The 22,198-nt window shown below is 37.9% G+C and overlaps 1 protein-coding gene across 1 annotated transcript; it reads left to right on the top strand.

Annotated features, from left to right (window-relative positions):
- Positions 1 to 69: 69 nt before the first annotated feature.
- Positions 70 to 14,438, top strand: TMEM19 (transmembrane protein 19). The gene is made up of 6 exons (XM_009887779.1): positions 70 to 223; positions 7,638 to 7,751; positions 9,266 to 9,403; positions 9,714 to 9,968; positions 11,079 to 11,288; positions 14,061 to 14,438. The coding sequence occupies exons 1-6, from the start codon at positions 94 to 96 to the stop codon at positions 14,222 to 14,224; spliced, it is 1,011 nt and encodes a 336-aa protein (XP_009886081.1). The 5' UTR covers positions 70 to 93; the 3' UTR covers positions 14,225 to 14,438.
- Positions 14,439 to 22,198: the final 7,760 nt, after the last annotated feature.

The following is a 22,198-nucleotide window of genomic DNA, read 5'->3' as shown; positions in this document are numbered from 1 at the left end:
AGAGGTAGAGGTAGAGGTAGAGGTAGAGGTAGAGGTATGGCTGATACGCTGCTCCTTGTGCTTCCCCGCCAGGTGTTCTCCCTCTGGCTCCCTATGTCCTATCACCAGGAGGATTTCTTCAAAGAATCCCTCAAGATGATGGCGAATATTATCGTCCTGAACTTGCTCATTTGTATTTCACTGGTCTTCTGGATCGTGTCCATGACGGCAAGTACGTACTACGGTGAGTCCAAAGACCGGGGGCTGGGGAGAGGCTGGCTCAGCCTGCCACCTCCCCCCTCCCCTCCAGCCCCTGCAGGCTGGTGGAGATGCAGGACTGGAAGAGGGGCATGCACAGCCCCTTCAGCATCAGTAGAGCTGAAAACCTCAGCCCTGACAGTAGCTGATGATGGTTGAGAAGGTGTTAACAGCTGCTTTATCCTTCTTTGCTGCTCTGGCTGGACATCCCGTTGAATTTAAAATGTTGTTACCCTTTGTGGTTTATCTCCCTAAAAGAAAGCAAATAGCATAAACATGAAAAAGTGAAAAGAAAGAGCGAGGTGATAGAGGTCTTCCGCTGTCAGGGGAAGCTGTGACAGTGTGGGAGGAGTGCGCCAGCCTTCAAAACTGTTTTAGGAATGCACGTGCAGTCTTTGAACGGAGCATGTGAGAGGAATTCCCTAGTCAAGGTGGAGGGAAACAGGAAATGGTACAAGAAGAGACAAATGTATGCATGGCATCTCTGACATGGGGGTACACACTCAGCTGTGTTCTGTTCACGCAACTTGGGCAGGCTGTGGGTTAGTTGTGTGTAGTTGCAGGGATGCTGGTACTTTCTGTGGTCTGTCATTTCAGTTCTAGGACCACTTTTACAGCAGCAGTAAAAAGCAAAAAGCAAAAGCAGCAGTACTGCCTTTAGTGTCAGTTCAAGCCTATAAGAGTTTAACAGCTTTCCCAGGACAGGTAAAGATCTGTCCTTAAGACCTCAGCCAGTTTCATGCAGGAAGAGTTCCAGTCTCACTGGAATGTTGCTGTTGCTGCAAGTGCCTAGGGATGCATTATGAACACCCCCAAGTGCCTAGTGTCACCTTGGATCCAGAAGGAGCTAGAATAAATATCCCACCAGTGTAAGCTGACTTTCGCAGTGAGAATTTGATGTCTCTGATCAGTGTTTTTCAGTGCTTTAGGTTGTATTAGTCTTGGTACAGCATTAAATCTGTATTGTCTGGACACTACTAATTTGGTTTGCAGTGAGATGCCAGACACATAGAAAGGTATGCAGAAGCAGGCTTCACAACCACATTTTGTTGGTGTCATTTAGAGATAGCCAAGTTGGATTTAAACATACTTTTGTTTGTGCATGTCTGCTCTCTACAAGTATAGCTCTCTGAGTTTTGCTTCTAATTAGGGTATTCCAGTCCTTGCTATCTAACATGATTTAGAATTGACAGTGTAGAGTGGAGAGGCCTGGTATCAGCTGAATCAGGATTAGGGACTGATACAAAGGAGGAGATTGCAGACAAATCTTCATTTTTGTAGAGAATGATTGTGGAACAAGAAGGACATACAACTTCTATTATCTGTTTGCCTGAGACTATAGAAAGACCTTGGCTTGAAGAGGTGAATGAAGTGTATAATAGAGTGGGTTTAATGAAGTGGAGAGAAAAATTAAATAATTTCAACCTGTAAAAGTGATGAAATTCAGTCCTTAACCATAAATATAAAAATACCACAAATTTACCTTTATTAATTTACAGTTTATGGATTGTAGTAGTGCTTAAGCACCAAACACTGACCAAAATGTTGATAAAATGGAAGTGTTAAAGAATCCATAGTAAACCAATGAATGTGTTCTATCTTAGTCTTAACTACTTACATTTAGTAGTAATTTAGTACCAATACTTTCTCTTTCTTTTCCCCCCAAGAAAATAAAAAAAGATGAGTTTAAAAGTGACCTTAGAAAGATGAAAATTCTGTTTGTGATTAGCAATACCAGACTACAGCACTGGAGATCTCTTCATACACAGCTGGTGATGCTTTTCTTTTGAGGTTTTGAGTCAACACTTGGGTGCCAGACCCCTGCGCGCCTCCTGCAGCATTGGGGCTTTTCAGTACACAGAAGAGAAGTTTTTGTCCTGTGAATCTTTGTGCTTGCAATGGCAAGTGTTTTACTGTGAAATACGTTTGTCCTGCTTTGCACCAGGGAGCCTATATATCTGCAAAGCTCTAGGTACTGCTGACACAAAAGTTCGTGTTGAAAACCATGATGTTTAGCTTTCCAGCAAGAGACACTGCTGTGCTTGTGAGTGGTCTTTCTTCTGTGAGATTGAGACTCACTTTAATGCTAGATTTACAATGTCTTATATTTGTATAGCAGATGTGATAACTTCTCATGGATTGGGCGGGAGGGTTAGCTCAAAGGCGACATTAACCATTAGCTTTGCTTTTCAAAGGTTTGTGGGTCTTTTAAACAAAAAATACCACTTGAAGTTTTGCTGAGATAGTCATTGGCTTAAAATATATTTTTGAGATCCTTACATTAAGTTCAAAATGATTGAAAGGGCTGATCTTTCAGAAAGCAATCACACCGCTTTCACCTAGTTGACTGGCTTCCTTGTCATTTTTCTGGTAGTGAAATTCTGTCAGAGGAAGTAGTGTAGTACAGGTTATAATCAATAGCTTTCTTGTCTCTGTGACTGCCAAGATGGAAGACTTTTAAACTATAGTATGAAAGAACAATTTCTTCTCAGACTATTAAGTTTCAGTATCCTTTAAGATGTAATTTTGGCATCTTTTGTGAAATTTTTGTCTTCCAATTTAAAGTCGAAATGAGGTGATAGAGCATAAAGGTTGTAAGAATCTTACTGCTAAGGCAGTAATTTATTGAGTCAGGTAATAATACACCTTTTAACTGGACAATAACAGCTCCTTTATTAACTGTTTTTATTTTAGTAAGTGTTCTGGAATTTTAGAAGGAAACAAATATGTTTAGGACATTGATAATAAATTGTCTCCTTAGAAGTAAGTTGCTATGGACTCTAGTGCTTTATGGAATGGTGTGGACTTATGACAGCTGAGTGTTTTTCCTGTTATTCAAGCTTGTTTAAATTCAGGTCATAGTGACGTGAATGACTACGCAAAGGGAAAAAACTGGAAACTCAAGAAAAAGCTTTTTAGAAGGCACTGTGGATACTTTGATGAGAAAATAGCTTGATTTTTTTTGTATTCAGTTTCGTTCATAAAAGTAGAATAATATCATTAAAAGCAATCCTTTCTTGTAAAAAGTTTTGGATTTGACTAATTTCCAGTTTAATACTTCAAAATGTTCTGAATTGGGTTTATTTTCTGTGGAACAAGGAGGATAACGGGTAACCTATTTTTGCATATATGTTAATACTACACCTGAAATGACTTATTTCTCTTCAGTTCCCAAAAAGCAGTATACTTTCCAAATACAGAAGCTTTTATTAAGTAGAATTGTTTTTATTTAAAGCAAGGAATTGATAGATTTAAACCATGCAATATATTGCTATTGTTAGCTCTGTGAGAGAACCAGTAAGCTACAATCAAATATTTGAATAGCTGTACCACAGGAAGCTCAGTTTGATTAAACAAAGTTAACCAGTAAACAAAGAGGAAGCCGAGAGCTGTCTTCTTACTTTTGCCACCTGTCCTGGTTTGAGGTAAAACAGGACCAATTTTGTTCAGTAACTTTACTTCTTAGCTGGGCCTCTCCAACTACTGAAATTAACAGCACATTGTGCAGACACTGTTCACTGTCAGAGTGATAAGACCAATGTTTATAGCTGATGCCCAGGCGTGGTATGGAGAGAGGCTCTTGCTTAAACTTACTGCTGTAACACCCAAGGCAGCTAACTTCGTTAGTTGCCCCGTTGGAGGGTCGGAAGTAGAAAAGCGTAGAGGGGTCCCACCTGCGGGGAGGAGCGGACAGGACAGGTGACCCAAACCTGACCAACAGGGTATTCCATCCCATCTGCCCCATGCTCAGTATAAAAGCTGAGGGATCAAAGGGTCAGTCCTCTTTCTTCAGTGGCTGACGTTTTAGGAGGATGCTGTCTGTTTGTCCACCTTTGATCCCGATCCTGAATCCAGATCCAGAATCCAGTTCCCGTCCATCACTAAGTCCAGTCTGGGACTGCCCCAGTGCCAGCCAGTGACGTGATTGTCGTCCTGGGAGCTTGATATGGTTTTGCATATATTTCATTATTTTCTTTTTATTTTATTTTATTTTTAATATTTCATTAAAGTAGTTGGTTCCTTCTAAACTCATAAGTCTCTTTTTCTCTCCTCTGCTTCTCTCTTTGAAGAGAGGTGGGGGGGAGCATGTGTTGGTCCCGTCTGGGATGCCCCATGTCCCCAGTGGCCAGTTCAGCCTAAACCAAGACACCATCCCTAAATTCGCATGTACTGCTGGCTTAGCAAATATGTAAACCTAAAATCCATATTCGTGTGAAATCACAAGGCAGGACTTGAGTAATGTGGCAATTCTTTTGTAGCTGCTGACAGAGAACAAAAATCAGTGGAAAGGATTCCCCCACTATGTGGGGCACATTAACTCATAGAAGAAGATTATGTCCTAGCTTACATATCTGCCTTCAGTCTATGCTGAATATACCATGCCATAAAGAAAATTTCTCATGCTAACATGTTGTGCAAGCAAAAGGAAATTCTCCTGTCACTAAATCTGTTTGATTGCACTGTTCTTGATAAAATTGAGAAAAAAATAACAGGGAGGATGGTGGAACATAGAAGTAGAAAAGGATTAGTCCGGAGAATCCTCAGAGAAGAAAACATTCCTGAGACTAAATATGTATTACAAGACATGAAATTGTTGGATGCAACTTGGTTTTCAGTAAGTCTCTGCAACACTCTGGGCCAAAGTGTGCAGTCAGAGGCTGTGCATGCACGCATGCAAAGCAAAGAATAAGAAATCTAAATCACCTTTGATTGTCATCTAAGCCAAATTTTCTGTAGAAATAGACAGGACAAGGAGAACTCCATTAGATAACTTCAGGCTTGCTTCAGGATAAATATTCAGGTGGAAATCAGACTATACAACACCAGATTTGTATGTCACCTAGCTACCTTTCCTTAAATACAAAATCTATAGTGTATATTGTTCTTTATTAAAAATTGTGGTTTGGGGAACAGAATGGCTTGCTGAAATAAGCTTAATTTTTAAAGTGTTCCATGTTTCCTTTGAATATTTCTAGGACTAGCCCTTTTGGTAAAAGTGTAGGGTTGATAAAGTCATAAGAACATCCATTGTAAAGCTGGTGGATGTGTTCTCAGGTCCTGAGGGATGTAAATTCTGCGTGTTGAGGAGATATGCTCCCGTGGTGGAGAGAGGGACCCAAGAGCTGGGTTACCATGGATAGAGGTAATCAGGTAGTAATGCAAGAAAAGATGATGAGAAGAACAGAGAGCAGCAGGGCAAATATATGTTTTACACCACAGCTGTCTATAGTTAATATACTGCATGACTGAAGAGGTCAGTAGCTTGGTTCAATACGTAGGGTAGGTAATTGGGGGAGGGGAATTACGCCATCCAGGTTACTTAATATATTCTCATCTTTTTTGGAAGTGAAAGGCCTTTTACTCCATCAAAAAATCAATAGATTGATAGATGTTGTAAAATCATAGTTGTAAAATCACAGCGTCTTTCTCTGCGGTGAGTACTGAGTGCGCTTGCAGTTGTCCCGTTTCAGAATGCCCACAGCAGAATGAGAAAGGAACACTGAAGGCAGCAAGGATGATCTGAGCAGGTAACACCATCCGTTTGAAAAGGACTTAAACAGGTAAAGCTATTTTAGCATAGAAAGGGGACATTTGTATAGGTCATGAATGGCAGGAAGAATGTGAATAGGAAATAATTATTCACTTGGTTATAAAATTTAGCAGATGTCCAATGAAACTTGAGGCAGCAGGATCTTTGTTCAGCTTTTTGAAAGGCTTTTTTCAGTGCATCTAAAACTAGAGTTCAGTTCTGTGGGTGGTTGGAGACGAAAATAAAATACAAAAATGGATTGGGCAAATATATGGGAGATTTTAGGAATGCCAACATGAAAGTTCCCAGTAAAACAGGGAAGATCGGTCATTATCTGTTCCTTATACCCTTTCCTTGTGCTTGTGCAGCTCGCCTCTGCCAGATGGGATTCTGAGTCAGACAGATGTTTGGCTTGATCCAGTTTGGAAGTTCTTATATTTTCAACCAAGTGTAGTGTGGAAACAATCAGAACATTTTGGTTCAACAAGAGTGATTTTTTTTTTTTTTTTCAACTGTAAAAGGTGGCCAAGCATCTAAACTTCCTTTTCTTCTATCAGTGTACATTATCAGTGATGTTGTGATTAAACTGATGATTTGTTCGCAGATGAGCAGAAAGACAGAATCAGTGTATAAAATACATACATATATGAACTGCAGGACTTCCTGCTACTTTTATTAGATGATAACAAGTATCACTGTAGCTCGACTAAGCACTCAAATATATTATAGAATATGTAAGTTTTCCAGACTAGAGTAAAAAGGATATGGTAGTAATACTAAAGCTATAGAAACACAGCTGTTAGCTGGCTTACATGCGTGCTGATGTCTTCTCTCCACGTAGACATGAAACTACTTCTTAAGTCTTCTGTCAGCCAAGTAGCAGCAGTCCCTCTGTTAACTTAGTGTACAATTCTAATTGATGGAATAGACAACGAAGTGACAGTATTAGGCACATCCTAGGAATAATTCAGAATACATAGATTATTTAAAAAGGGATGAAAAAAATTGCTTGCTGCTCATAGCCAAGAGCTAGGGCTAGCAAGCTAAAGCTTTTGATAAACAAGAATGACTTTTCTTAAAAACACTGGTATTTGGGGCGACTTGAAAAAACAAAGTAAAGCTTCCAATATATTGTACTAATTTTCTTTCTACTGCAGTGCTAAAAAGCATTAGAGACCATAGATGGTGTTGTTCATTCCCTTTATTGTTGCCATCTTTTCTGAAACTTCATTTAAAAAAAAAAAGTCATCACCATAATAATAAAAAATTCAGATTTGTTCCTATAGTTACAGAGAATTAGTCATGATTTGACCTATGAGGGAAGCTCTTGCACTATTTTTTTTTACTGAAGGTTGCTTTGCAGTCTCTTTACATGAGGACTGCTAATGTTTTGTTAACTGGAATTTTAGTTTTAATTTTAGTCATATTTTAAACTGAATTCTACATAACTTACTTTGGCTGTATGTTTGGGTTGGTTTTTTTTTTCTAAAATCTGAACTTATTTGTTCTATCCAAATCAGGTTTCAGATGGTTTTAACATTTTGTATGATCATTTTCAGACTTTATAAACTCCTTTAGAATGGAAAATATCACCATGTTTATTTCTTGTCACATTCGCTATTTTTTGGTAGCTGATTTTAGCTCATGTAATGTGTTTGATCTGTGAAAGCTGAATAGAAAAACTGAGTAGATAATTGCAGATATTTTGGTCTTCCATTCATAAGAATATTTTTCTTCTGAAGCGTAAAAAGTTTTAATCCCTATTAAGATCAGATTTTAAATATATACTAGAAGATTATGACTTTTCAAATATAAAGGCATTAAAAAGGCTTATAAGGATCGTTTGTAACCTTTTTATTTGATTTATCAGGTACTTTACAACCCATTTCTCCATGGCGTTGGCTTTTTTCAATCTTGATTCCACTAATGATTGCTACACAGGGTTTTAAGAAGAAGAGTCTTGATCACAGTGGTGCATTGGGAGGTATGTTTTTTCTGAGACTATTAAGCTAAACAATTAGTAAACTGAATTAAGATCCTTTTTATTGCACGTAATACTCTTTTAAGACTTTACTACCTAGTTCTATTATAATAAAAGTATAAATGTAAGCATATATACCTTGAATTCATACTGGGTTTTTTTCTCATGCCTGTTTGAATAGCCAATTTTTGCTGCTCTTTGTAATTCGATTAATTTTGTAATCAGATTTATATAAATCTAGAAGATTCTTTTAAACTTCAGCATGCAGCTAAATCGCATGTTTTAGTTTAACATATAGATTGATTCACATAGAGATAAAGAAAAGACAGAGGCAGTGGTGAAGAAATACAATAAAACTGAGCCATGTCAGCAGCCTACCTGCCTGGTAGGAAACCAGTAAAGGTAATGCGGTTCTCCTTTCTGTGATAAGAGCATTTTTTGGCCTCCCAAAAATAAGAAGAAAATTAAATCTGCACTTCAGGTAAATGGCCATTTCAACAAAGCATTTCTTGACCTTATGAGAAAAACCCCAATGTAGTGTTCAGTAGTGTTTGTTGAAATCTGATGTGAGATTTCTGGGTGACTCACACTTGTCCTATGACATTGTCTGAATTGATGGCAATGGAAAGAAACAGAACCTGAAATCCTTTCCTCCCATGTCACTCATTTTGCAAATCTTGTTCTGTCTGTGTGTTAAGGGGAGCATTGTCTAAATTTAAAAAAAACACACATATTTTCTCTGCTGCTATGTTTTTACCTCTTAACAGCTCTGCTAGCCAGCTTATATTGGCCTTTGCTGTAAGTGCAGCCAATTTTCTTTCAGTCGCAAAGAATTGTAATCTCATGGTGGGCCGTGAGAATAGACCTCCTCTGTGAAGAAGGAGATAAAAAAGCAGTACATCCAGGACCTCAAATACTTAAGAAAATTACAGAAAGAAAAAGATGACATAAAAATCAGAAACAGAAAAAGAAAATTAAGAACAGAAGGGAGAAGTACCATCTGTTAAGATATGAAGCAATGTTGTCCAGGTTATCTTAGAGACCTTGGGGGAAGGATTTGATTCCTAAACTGAAGATAAACTTGCTGATAGAGACACAGCCACAGCTGTATATATGCATCTTATACAAATAATCATATTCTTCAGGCAGAGTACTTAAATTTCAATTATATATCCTTTGGCTTTTTTTGTTATTGTTCTGTCTTTTATTTTTGCACAGTATTACTGATTTGTGGCAAGAGAAGGTCTTAAAAATCATACACTTTAGCAGTAGCAATAAAATTAGCAATTTAGCAATAAAATTTAAGAGAAAATGATAAAGATAACTGATTTTTTTTTTTTTCCAGTGGAATTCCCATACAGGTATTAGGCACTTCAGTAATTCTCTTATTGCATGATTGTCTTGGGTTAATCATGAAGATACTCTTCATATTCAAGAGATTCAAAATACTTAACTGCTTTGCAAAGCAGGGATTGTTACATGAAGGAACTTTATATACTTTTTTTTTTTCTTCATAGGATTGGTGGTTGGATTTATCCTTACAGTTGCAAACTACAGTTTCTTCACTTCTTTGTTTGTATTTTTTGTTACTTCTTCAAAACTTACTAAGTGGAAAAAAGATATAAAGAAGCAAATAGATTCAGAATACAAAGAAGGTAAGCCATAACATTTAATTCTTTCGAATCCCTTGAGGAGAATAAATACTGCATATTCCTCTTCTTTTCAAAGGCTCAAATGAAATGTAACATCCAGAGTAGGGAACGCTGTTGTTGTGCCTCCCCTCTACCCCCATCCTTATGAACATTCGCAAGTGACTCCTTTGCTTTTGCTTCTTGTTTTATTTAATAAGTTGCTATCTAGTTTCTGTTTTGAAAGTGTGTCTTTTTAAATTTAACTTTATGTGTGTGTATTTTGCTTTTGTTTCATGCTGTTGCCTGAAAATACATTTTGGGTTTGTCACTTTAGGTGGACAGAGGAATTGGATGCAAGTATTCTGTAACGGAGGTGTTCCTACTGAGCTGGCTGTCTTATATATGATAGAAAATGGACCAGGTGAAATTCCTATCGACTTTTCAAAGCAATACACAGCCTCATGGATGTGCTTATCCCTTTTGGGAGCTTTGGCATGCTCTGCTGGTGATACATGGGCTTCAGAGATTGGTAGTGTTATGAGTAAAAGCAAGCCGAGGTTGATAACAACCTGGGAAAAGGTTCCAGTAGGTAAGGTGTTATCTGTTCTATATGTTCTTAATATTTTGCTGATCTGTTTCTGTTTTGAGTGATGCATTCAACTTGAAAAGTGCCAAAAAAGCCCCAGAAAAACAGACATCGGAAATCTGGGATTAGAAAATGTTAGCAGGAATTTTCAGGAATGCATTCTTTGAAATGGAATATACTCAATTTGGTTTCTGCTGCATCTTGTCAGTGAGATGTACCGACATAGCATCCAGGGAGCTAAAATCATTCTTAGTTCTAATCTCTGGCACTATTAAAAGTGTTTATGTTGCCAATAATATAAAGAATACAAGCTATCAACCAGATTTTTCAGACATTAAAATTTTAATCTGTAGAAAAATATATATATTCAATACGGACATTACAAAAAATTCGGTCCTTAACCAGATTGCTCATTTCCTTTAATATCTTACCAGCGGTGGGTAAAATGAACCTTCTGTGTGTCAAACCTTGTCTACACAGTGGATGACATTGCTACCTTAAAGCAGCGTGTCTTTTTTGAGTCTTGCTGGCATGTTGATCTGAGTTTTAGGTCTTTTGGGATAAGATTTAAATGCATGGGCGTTTTTGTTTTTTTTTCTCTTTATAAGTGTTCTTCAGATTTGTATTCAATGAGCTGTCAAACATCTTCTTTTCTGTGGATTTTGTTCTTTCTTTTAAATGTGTTGGTGCAATATGTCTTCGTATGCTTCTTCTAAAAGAGGCATTGCTTTAATGACATGCATGTCTCAAGCTCTGTATTTTTTGGAGCAAATCTCTTTTTCTTATCCTGCCCCCCCCCCCCCTTCCAGCGGATAAATATGAGGTCACATTGAGAGGTGTGCTATCTGGTTTTATTTAATTTAATGCTAATGAATATTTCTAGATAACTAGCCTTAGAGATAGGAAAAGTTATAGTAATAGTCTGTAATGGGACAGGTTAGGCTTTTCAGCAGCATAATGGGAATTGTAAATAAAAGCTGTGATAGCAGAGCCTTGTTGATATAAGGGGGGGAAGATCGCTATGAACACAGTTTTGATTTCATATAAAACATTTAAACAAATACAAGTCTTTAAGAAAAAGTTTGTAAATCAGCTTGGGTTTGTTTCATTTAGGTACTAACGGAGCAGTTAGTTTCGTGGGCCTGCTTTCAAGTTTGCTTGGGGGCATGGCAGTAGGTGTAGCCTACTTTGTAACACAGCTCATTTTCGTGACTGATCTGGAAATGTCTGCTCCGCAATGGCCCGTTATTGTGTTTGGTGCAGCAGCTGGCTTCTTGGGGTCAATTGTTGATTCATATTTGGGAGCTACGATGCAATACAGCGGTAAGATTCGTCTCTTTTCTTTTATATTTTTTTTCCCCTCTCCTAATGTAACCTAAAACTTGACTTGAATTTCAAGAGGGGCTGAGGACATAATTTTTAAATAGAAAAAATATAGAATTAGCAACACAAAGGACAAAAGGAGCCAAAGTGATGGATGTGATAATGAAAACAAGAGCAAGGACAGTTGGTCCTTTTCCACATTTTGATTTATTTATCTTATGTTACTGTCTTGTTGATGACTGAGAGGGACCAGAGATCACCAACATATTACCTTGGGAAAAGCAATTGCTGCCCTCTCCCTTTCTATATATCTAATTATGGTAACATTTTATAAGAGAAAATGTCAGCTTAATTTTAGCCATTTACTCAGATTACGTTGTCATTGCAGAAGCTCCGTTTCTAACCCTGAAGACATAGCAATAGTCTCAGCTTTAAGAATTAAATAAGAAGAGCTCCAGGAAAATGTGCACAATATTTTACATTCTGTTTTTTCACCATGTAATAGAGTATTGTTTCCTGTAAGTCAACGTTATCACAAACTAGCTGTGGCTTTAAAGAAAATACTTTAAAAATCATGTCCATTTTTAAAAATTATGTTGGCTGGCTGCTTCTAAACAATTTCAGTATTTATTTACTCATTGTCCTTAAGGATCATTGTCTGCAAATAAACACTGCAGACAATCTTTAGGCTAAACTGTAAATTTACCCTACGTTTATAAATTGTTTAAATATCATATCTGACGCTATTCTGTTTAACAGCTGGTTTACAGAGAGAACTGAAGTTTTCAGATTTTGTTGTCAGTATACTTACATGTTGGAAGTCAAGGCCTGAATGTGCAGATGAACTGCCTGAGAGATACAAGTCCTTTAAATCTACCATCACAGTGAGAACTGCAAACTCTTGTTGATGCTGTGTATTTGGCTTTCCAGCAGTTTTTATTCTCTATTTTTTGTAGCTCCAGTAAAGTTCAAAATATAATGGAGTGTTTAATAATTTGAGGAATTTTTAGATATAATATTTCTGTACTAAAGAGGAGACACTTAAGCACTCAGACAATATTTCATGCACCTAATGAGGCAGATGCATTAAGATATTTTGGTAAAGCTAGCTAATGCACACCAGCATTTATCAGCATCTATTTCTTCTTCACTTCATATATTTTTCTATGCTCAGCAGTTTAGGTTGCTAGCTGTAGCAGGGGCAAGTATGCAAGTTCCACAATTTCTTTTACAAATTCACAAGCACTGCTAGATTATGTATACTAGAAACACATTATGCTATGGTATATATGCTGTGATATAGATGCAATAGTGCTGCTCATGTGATGCACACTGTTAGGTTTTGTGTCCCTCTTTGCTTTAGCCCATTTTTCCAAGCTCTACTCAATGTGGTCTTGTAAGAAATACTCCAATTTCTCTGCAGCATCTTGAAAAACAATAAATAAATACATCTGTGGTAATAAAGAATTGTGTCTTTAGTCCGTGATACCCACTGTTTCTAAGAGAAAGTCCTTCCCTGCCCACACTTTTATTAAGTAAAACTGGGAATAGATGCGCAGAATTAAATTCAAATTCTCCCATGCTATCAGTCTGAAAGCATACCTATTGTGTAAATAACCAAGCTAATGGAAAGACTTACAGTTATCCATCCTATCTGTTTATGCTCTGAATCCATGCTATGCGTGGATTTAAGATATATATTTATACAAAGCTATTCCCAGTTTTTCTCTCAAGAAAACTTAAGACTTTCTAAAACATAGCAAGTGTTAAGAGTTAAACTATCTGGATTTGAAGTTTGATTTTTTTCTGTAGCTTTTTTGCATTACCCAAAGCTAGGTTTAAAGGTATGATTCAAAGGTAACAGTAATACTAGCTGTATACCTGCCAAGCAGGTTTGTGGTGTGGGGGTTTTTTTAAGTTTTGTCTGAGGTGCTGAAAATTTTTTTGTCATAAAGCAGCAGCTCAAAATGAAGTTTCCATGTTGTGGCTATCCGCGGATGTTCAAATCTGCAGACAAAAATAATGTTAATATAAAATACACCTAAATAAGTGCATGTACCCAGTTATACTTCATTATAGTGTGAATTGCCATTAAAATCAAGCGTGCTAGAATTTTATGTGTTTGTCAGCATATAAAATAATGCAGCTGGACAAAACATCGGGTAACTGTGTGTACAGTAACAGTGAATGAAGCACAGTGCTAGAGTACTGATAACACAGAGGTAGAGCAAGAAATAGCTTAAGTACTAGGAAAAAAATCCAGCTGCTGGTAGTATAAAACCGCTGTGTAAATAGAAATGATAAATTCAGCCTCTGTAAGGAGCTTATTTTCTGTCAGATCACGTAATAATGTTATTTCCATAATTTTCCTTTGTAAACAAATACATCTTGACAGTGAAATAAATATTGCTAATCAGTTTTTTCTGTTCTGTTCAAAACAACAACCTTTGCCTTAGAATGGCTCTTGCAGTAGCTTTTTTTCCTCTTCTGATTTAGCTTGTTTCATTCCTTTCTTTGCTATGAAACTACATAAAGAGAGAAGCAGACCTGACAGAAGGTCTTGTAACTTCTAACGTAAAGTATTGCATTTATACCCATTCTTTGAAGCTACCAGATAAAACTAACTGTGATTTAGTTTATTCTGTTGGTGTCTTTTCTTAGAGGTGTAACACAATAATGGTAAATTAAATTTAGGAAGTTGCATACACTGCGTTACTAAGTTTCTTTTCAGCTTGGTTGACTTTGTAAAATGAAGTCTTTATCTTTTCCCAGGTTTTGACCGGAATATTGGCATGGTTGTCAACCACCAAACAAAAGATTCCAAGCACATATCTGGAAAACCTATATTAGACAACAACACAGTAAATCTTTTTTCTTCTATAATCATAGCTTTGGTGCTTCCAGGGATGGCGTGGTTTTTCTGGCCCAGGCGTTGAAGTGCTTTAAGGTTTTCTGCATGTGATTCTGTTAAGTTCAGTCTTACTTAAAGACTCCGAAAAGTTTTCTTTGAACTCTCTTGAAGAGAGGGATCTGAAACTTTCAGAGAGCCAAAGGACTTTCCATCTCAGCTTCTTAAGGCTATAAGCTTCATATGGCAATTGGCATCGGTCAGGGCAAGGAAGGGATTTTGTCAATATGCTCTTGCCGCTCTTTAAATGGATGTAGATCATTGCCGAGTGAGGTGAAGCTCTTCATTTATCCTCATGGAGCTGAAGGGTTGGCATCTATGTTCTTTCCAGTTCCCAGCATCTGGAAGGACAAGAAGCTGGAAATAGAAGTCTAATCTACATCAATCAGTGTGATGGAGCATTGTGGCTATTGTCCAATCCAGACATAAAGTGCACTGCAACTTTATGTAGGCAGTGATAACATGGGTGAAATGGGTGAATTCTGGTATTTCCTATAATCTACAATACGTAAGGGTTGATGGGTATTTTGGGGGGGGAGTGGGGGTGAAGAGAGAAGTAAGCCTTGTTGCCTATTCTGTATCCCAATACTGTCTCCACTTCTCTGAGAACAGGGTTGGTAAAAGCGATGCCACTACATAATATTTGCAGCAAAAGACTAAATTTAAAATAAAAACTCACCAGTTTTTCTAGTAAGAATAATAAATTTGTGGGTTTTGGACATCTTCATTTCAAAACTAATATTTATGAAGATTGTCAATACTATGGTACTTATTAAAGATTACAGTTGTGAAATCACATTCATCTCTTTAGAAATAGAACATTTTTTCCATAAGAATAGAATTGTTCCATGTTTAACATTCTGACCAAACTACACTCTTCTTTCTCAGCAGTGGAACTGTTTCCCATTTTGTTTGGGGTTGCTATTCAGAGATTATGGCCTCAACCAAAGAAGCTGCAGAGGTTATCCTCGTAGCAAATGGGGAAAGTCTCACTTACAAAGTATTTTAAACTGGGAATTTAACTTCTGGTGCTCAGGATGCTATGTTAGGTGATTCCATCTTCCATCATGAATTTATAAAAGAGCTGGAAGTAATTTAGCCAGCACAGATTATATTTAAACCTTAGAAATACCCTTATAATAACTGTCACTATCAACATTCAGAAGGTAGAGCACATACTGTTAACTTATAAAGCTTTTTCCTTTTATCTTTAGAGATAGGTGAGTATTTTGTATTGAACAACTGTTTTGTTTTGGGGTTTTTTTTATGAATGTCTTGTGTATGTTGCCTGTCTTAATTCAGTTGAATTGTGTATTATGTCACCTTTCATGGGAGTATTCAAAAATTTTAACATCTTCCATATTGAGTTTACTCTTTTGAAATCTAGTCTATATAAATCTATATAAATTTATCACTGGAATTAGTTTACTGTATTACCCAATTATAAAGATGAGATTTCAAACTAGTAAAAGCTTTCTGAAAAGAACAAATTGTGTGGCTGCTGTATGTCTGTTCCTGTGGAAAGGAACAAAATTATAAAAGGAAAATATGCACTTAAACTGTAAAAATAAACACTTGAGATTTTTATGCGTTGTTTGGATTTATGCTGCTTCTAAATAAACACTGTATTAGTTGTCTTAATATTTTATTATAACTGTTGTGATTTCTAGAATTAAGACAGATACAATTTTTGTAAGATACTTTTTCTTTCAGTTAAATGCCTAATTTTTGTGTTATTTTGATTTCTGAAACAAAGTACACTTTCAAACACTGAAGTAGACCTGGTCAGCTTTTCACTACTCTTTCATATGGGTCTCATTTTAAAAACAGCTTGCCATAGTGAGAAGACATCTGTGATTTTAAATTCATAGCAGCATGAAATGCTTTGATCTGTTATCATATGAATGAATGTGCTCTGAATGAGCTCCTTCAGGTAGGGCCTTCAAAGGCCATTCAGAATTTTTTCTTTGTCATGTCTTAGTGATGACACTTGAGTTGCTTTTGGAATTCCCACTCATAAATCTCCAGTAGTTAGAAAGATCTGAGCACTCTTGAACTCTAAAAAGGACAGTGTTACATTTAACTATTTAGTAGCTGTAAAATGGTTAGTTTGGGGGGCGGCAGAAGGGGAGTAGGGGATACAAGGAGGAAATTACAGTATGTGACAACCTGCTTGTAAATTGGTGTGTGTCACTAAGAGCAGTTACTGAGCTCAGAAGGGAGCAGACAGGGATACCACCTGTCCACGTGCTACTTGGAGAGGGAGGAAATGGAGAAGCTAGCATAAAAACAAGAAAATTGATAGATTTGAAGGTGCAAAATAGGTTACTGCAGTATGCAAATTTAATTTCATTCTTTAAATACTCAAATATTTATTTTGCTTCAGAGCCATCGGTACCCTTGGTATATGAGATAACTGTCACTGATTTTTCTTTCATACTGAGGTGGCACCAAAATTTCCACAGTACCAAGAGGATACACTCAGGTTTTTCTTAGCTGAAGAGGTTCCAGTTGTGAATCATTGGTCCTCATCCTCAGCTTGAGTTTTAGGTGTGTCAGAAGTTCAATTGAAAGTATGATCATAACATATATGATATGTTCATATTCTCAGCATATGAGAAATCTTTAGCCAGGTCTCACTTAGGCTTGGTATCTTGATCCTGAGTGTTGAAGTATACTGGTATCAGTCACCAATATTCAGTTGTTTTTTTTATATTTGTGTTTTGTGGTTACAACGATACAGGTTGTCTTGGGTCTGTCCATGCTGTTGCTGAGTGATCCATCATTGCAGATGTAAACCACACTTCCCTGGGACAACAAAATGAGGGGAATATGCTACCTCTTATGGGTATTAAGGGCTAGCTGAAGACGACTGAATTTTTCTGACAATAAAGGGCTGAAACATCTTGAAATACTGTTGGTATTTTACAGAACCTGATTTGGGCACTGGAAAATTTGGCGATAGATTGATATTCACGTTAAAATCTATTAGGATTGGGCATCTCAGATTTGTAAATAGGGATTGTTTTCCCTGTGTTTCCCCCGGCAGTGCTTTGGCCCCAACTCAGCCTTTTTTAAAAATTTCATTGTCCAGCATCTTAAATTGAAGTCACTCACTCTTCTTCAAGCAGGAGTTAATCTGTTTTACAGCAAGTTTATTCACTTAAAGCTCTGTAGGTACATTACATTCTCTGCTTCTGGCTGTTGCCATAACTGGATAATAACTCTCAATTTAAATACTGGGGGGGGGGAAGGGTGCAGCTTTCACAATTATGGGCCTGTCGTAATGTATAAATATGAGCAGATGCATGAATTCACTCAGACTATGTAGATCTCTGCAGTGCTTCTAAGCCTGCAGCCACCTTCAGTAAATATTAATGCAAGTCCAAAATGAAGATGAAATACAGGAATGTAGAAACAAAGCTGCAGGGCAAATGGCAGCTTTTATTTGGGTACTCCCAAGACTGTAAAACTTGAGTCCAAGTAAAGAAATTCCACCAAAGACAGCATTTATTCAGTAGCTTTTCTACAACTTTCATCCCCCAGGAGAAAATGGGTCGATTTTAATATCTTGCCACTACAACCATGGACTAAATCATAGAATCCTAGAACAGCCCAGGTTGGAAGAGACTTAAAAAGATCATCTGACCTAAGCTTCTGTGGGAAAGGGAGCCTAGGTTAGATTATCTAGCATCCTGTCCAATTGCATCTTGAAAACCTCAGGTGATGGGGACTCTACCATGTCCCTAAGTGTCAGTTTTCCTTGAAGCACAATAAGGTGGATGCACAGGAAAGCAGAAGACCATGGTTATGTGAGTTCTGGCTGGGAAATCTGCCATGTGACTGACTGATAATATGAAGCAGTAATGATGTCATACATGTTATCACTTTGAAAATATCTTTAGACTAAATGTACCCTCCTTTAGTAGACCTAGCAGGATCATTAGCTCTGGGTTCTGTCATTTTAAAGCAGGGGCAAGTGCTGGTTCCTAATCTGGCTGGTTGACTGAAGAAGAAAAGACTGGGTTTAGCTGAAATGTGGAAGAACCAGTCTGACCCATGTTGAGCGAAAGGGTTTTGGAAAGGGGAATACCACCAATCTGAAACAACTGCCAGTTTGGGGGGACCTGCCTGGTTGGACTTGCACAGCCACATGTGAAGCCCTGTGTAACGTGCTTGCGCTGCTCTGGCCTGGTGGCTGCTTTTTTGTGGCTTTGTTCATGCAAGCATAAAGCAGAATTAAACACCGCAGTGTGATCACCATCCAAATTGGACTTGGAGGTTCAAACCCACACCACTAGCAAGGATAACAGCAGTTTAAAAAAAATACAAATGCATTCTGCAGTAAGAGGAAATGTCAGTATAAAGGAAGAAAACAGTAAGAAAAGTCTTCTGCTGTTCGTTTGTTAATGTCCTCTAATAACTCCAGTAACTAGTTTTGTAAGGACTTTGCAAATGCAGCCCCAGTTGCAAAGTTAAGAAGGTAGAAGGACATTGTATAAACTCATGTTGGCCCTAAGAAGTAACATCATGCACATAATGCAGGAGTAAATACCTGTGTACGAACTTGTTAGAAAGGCTGAGCTGTGCAGCCCAACCTCATGGTTCTGCAAACTGTGGAGAATACACCGTTGTTAATTCTCCCCTTCAATTAACGCAGTTACAGGCTTCATACAAGCCCTTGGGTTCCCCAACATGTTCATTTGGATAAATGCATCAATCAACCTCTACCTGTACAACCCAGCACAACTATACATGTATAAAAGCATTCAAATCCCTATGAAACAACCCAGATCACTGCTGCTTATCAACACTGGGCTGGTTTCAGTCATGAGGGTGACAGTACTGTTGTTTTTTCTTGCTGATGGGCTCTTGCTCCAGTGATTTCTGCAGAGTTCAGCCCCGTACTGGAAAAGCAATGACCTCTGTCATCCCAGTGTTTTTGTAACCACTCCTCACTATCCTTATACTTCATTATTCCATTTGTCGACTTCCTGCATCCTGAAATCATTGCACTGTTGAAAGCTGCTGCAACCAAATGCTCCCCCAAAGCAATGGTAGTTCCAGTCTGCCTGAAGCTCCCAAATGCCTCTGGTTATGGTGCTGCATCATCTCATTGGTCATCTCATTGCACTAAGAGTCTCCTCCTAATACAATTGAAAATGAAAAAGTGAAAGGAGCTGACTCATGATGCATTGGGATAGGAAGCATGAGTATAATTCACCCCCACGATTCTGGAAGCCCTATGTCTTTTGGTAAGGGCCAAAAGAAAAAGGAGAAATGGGTGTTGGTGTGGGACATTGCACACAGGTGTCCACCTGAGAGGCTCTATAGTTAACCTGTGCAAAGCTGTGCCAGAAAAAAACCCAAGCAAACACTAAAAAATGTCTGGAGCCATTATCACAAGACAAAATAGAAACATAATTTAATTCATTGTATTTTAGAGTTTGAAGTTAAACAAACAAAAATATTCTCACACTGGGTTGCCTATAGTTTTGTGAGTAATACACCACTCAGAATCATAGAATTATAGAATGGCTTAGTTTGGAAGGGACCTTGACGATCACCTCGTTCCAACCCCCATGCCATGGGCAGGGACACCTCTCACCAGACCAGGTTGCTCAAAAGCCCCATCCAGCCTGGCCTTAAACACCTCCAGGGATGGGGCATCCACAACTTCTCTGGGGAACCTGTTCCAGTGTCTCACCCCCCTCATAGTAAAAATTTCTTCCTAACTTCTAATCTAAATCTACCCTCTTCCTGTTTAAAACCGATACCCCTCATCCTGTCACTACACTCCCTGAGAAAGAGTCCCTCCCCAACTTTCCTGTAGGCCTCCTTTAAGTACTGAAGCGCTGCTATAAGGTCTCCCCGGAGCCTTCTCTTCTCCAGGCTGAACAACCCCAACTATCTCAGCCTGTCTTCATAGGAGAGGTGCTCCAGCCCTCTGATCATCTTTGTGGCCCTCCTCTGGACTTGCTCCAACAAGTCCATGTCCTTCTTATGCTGGGGGCCCCAGAGCTGGATGTAGTATTCCAAGTGGGGTCTCATGAGAGTGGAGTAGAGGGGCAGAATCCCCTCCCTCGACCTGCTGGCCACGCTGCTTTTGGTGCAGCCCAGGATGTGGTTGGCTTTCTGGGCTGGGTGCGCACATTGACAGGTTCAGATAGGTTTGGGTTGGAGTGGTTTAAAATACACTTCACTTGAGTTCAGAACTCACCTGGAATAAGAATGTAATCTAGATTTCAAGCTTAGATGCCTTTCCTTTTTCTCTTCTAATCTATAATGATGTCAATTTTTTACTGTATATTTTGATTTTTTTTCCCCCAGTGGAAAACTGCTGGTCATCTGTCTTCACTTACTGTTCCATGTGAGAAACTATCTTCGTTCTTAAGGTATAAAAAAGTCAAGAGGACAGAGGCAAGGATAAACCCATATGTAGTTTTGAAAATGCTTTGCCCAATTCTTCCTTGCAGGTGGTTTTGCACTGGAACACAAGCTCTAGCTTGATTACAACGTGCTCAATTTTATTGACTTGTACTCTTAAATCATACGTAGGCAAACTGTTCTCCTGCCTCCAGCCCTCCATGCAATTGCAGGAGAATAAAGTCCAAATTAAGAAAACACACAAGGGCTTAATTTAAATGTCCTCTAACCCGAGATGTTCGCCAACCCAGTCTAGTGACTTCTGCCACAAATTTCTTCTTTGTTAGAAAATTTCAGTATTTTCATGGCCAATAGATTATCTTTCACTCCTGATATTTGGCACATTTAAAGCAAAATCTGTTGTATTTCAGATGCTTTCCCTTAATTCTTGGCTATATTTTCACTGTGGCAGGGCAGTGTTGTTACCCTCTATTTTCTTGAGATTTTTGAGAATGCTGCTTTTGTTGAAGAAAGTGAACCTTCCATGTGCTCACTTATTACTTAAGCTAAAAACTAAGTTACTGGTGGTACCAAACCATCATCTGCTATCGGAGAAAAGCAAGTGCTTAACAACTTTTTAAATGGCCAAACTGAAAAGACTAAATTAATTAATGCAACAGTTTGTGTCATATTAAGGAACACAAATGAACATATCATTTAATGGCAGCCTGAATTCCATCTGGCATGTGTTAATGTTCATTTTCAGCATTTAAGCATCACCCTGAAGAATGAAAGGTGTTAGCAGTTAACTGCTGCTGATATTTGTACATAGTGTAACAGCAAAATCCTACTAGATTTAATAGGCACTGCTATAAAGACTGCTTTTTGACACCTCTAATTTTCAAAAATCAAAACTGTCGAGAGTGTTCTCACTGAGGACTAGCCACTTGCAGATATTAAAATCCTGCTATTTTAAAAGTTTTTTAAGGATCCTTCTATATGGAAATGATTGTACATTTTAGATTAGTATTTTTCTTCACACCGTTACCAGGATAACATTTTGTTTAAAAGTTTCTCATACTTGTTGTCCAAGAAGCAAACCTTATAAATGTGAGCCCAGAAGATTTTTTTTTAAATTTAAATGGAGTTAAAGTGAATGAAAATTACTGTTAAAACTCTGATATCACTTAAACTCCCTTAAATGATGTCTGTATGCACTTGCATACAGCAGTTCTACTTTGATATTTAAGCTAGAAGGTAAGAGAAAAACGATTGTGATAATAATGACTATATATCAGTCTATACCCATGTCTTCACAGAATTTACAAGTCCAAAAATAACAACTGCACATTGTGGGGTTGTTATCATTAGTTCTTTGCAATTGTAATCCTCTCCCATTGAATATCCTCTCCTGTTTATTTTTTGCCATTATCTGAAGAATCTAGTCCTCATCATTCCAGTTTCCTCTATGTATTTCTCTGGTTTACTGCCCCAGCTTCTGGACTGGAGTCTGCAGCTACTCTCTGATCCTCATGAATGTGAATTAGAGGAACCACAGAACAGTGACTCTTTTCATAGCAGCAGATACAAAGCTAGTGTTGACTCTCTGCCTGGCACAGGACTGATCAGTTTTGTG

Source organism: Charadrius vociferus, unplaced genomic scaffold (genome assembly GCF_000708025.1).
Source record: "Charadrius vociferus isolate BGI_N301 unplaced genomic scaffold, ASM70802v2 scaffold125, whole genome shotgun sequence".
NCBI lineage: Eukaryota > Metazoa > Chordata > Aves > Charadriiformes > Charadriidae > Charadrius > Charadrius vociferus.
The sequence above is the reverse complement of the archived record's forward strand: the minus strand, read 5'-3'. Positions and strand labels throughout refer to the sequence as shown.

Excerpts from the sequence above, each read along its gene's own strand:
- TMEM19 (XM_009887779.1), top strand. The coding sequence starts at position 94 with ATGTCCTATCACCAGGAGGATTTCTTCAAAGAATCCCTCAAGATGATG. Across the intron at positions 224-7,637 it reads GACGGCAAGTACGTACTACG|GTACTTTACAACCCATTTCT; the intron begins GTGAGTCCAAAG and ends TTGATTTATCAG. Across the intron at positions 11,289-14,060 it reads AGCTACGATGCAATACAGCG|GTTTTGACCGGAATATTGGC; the intron begins GTAAGATTCGTC and ends ATCTTTTCCCAG.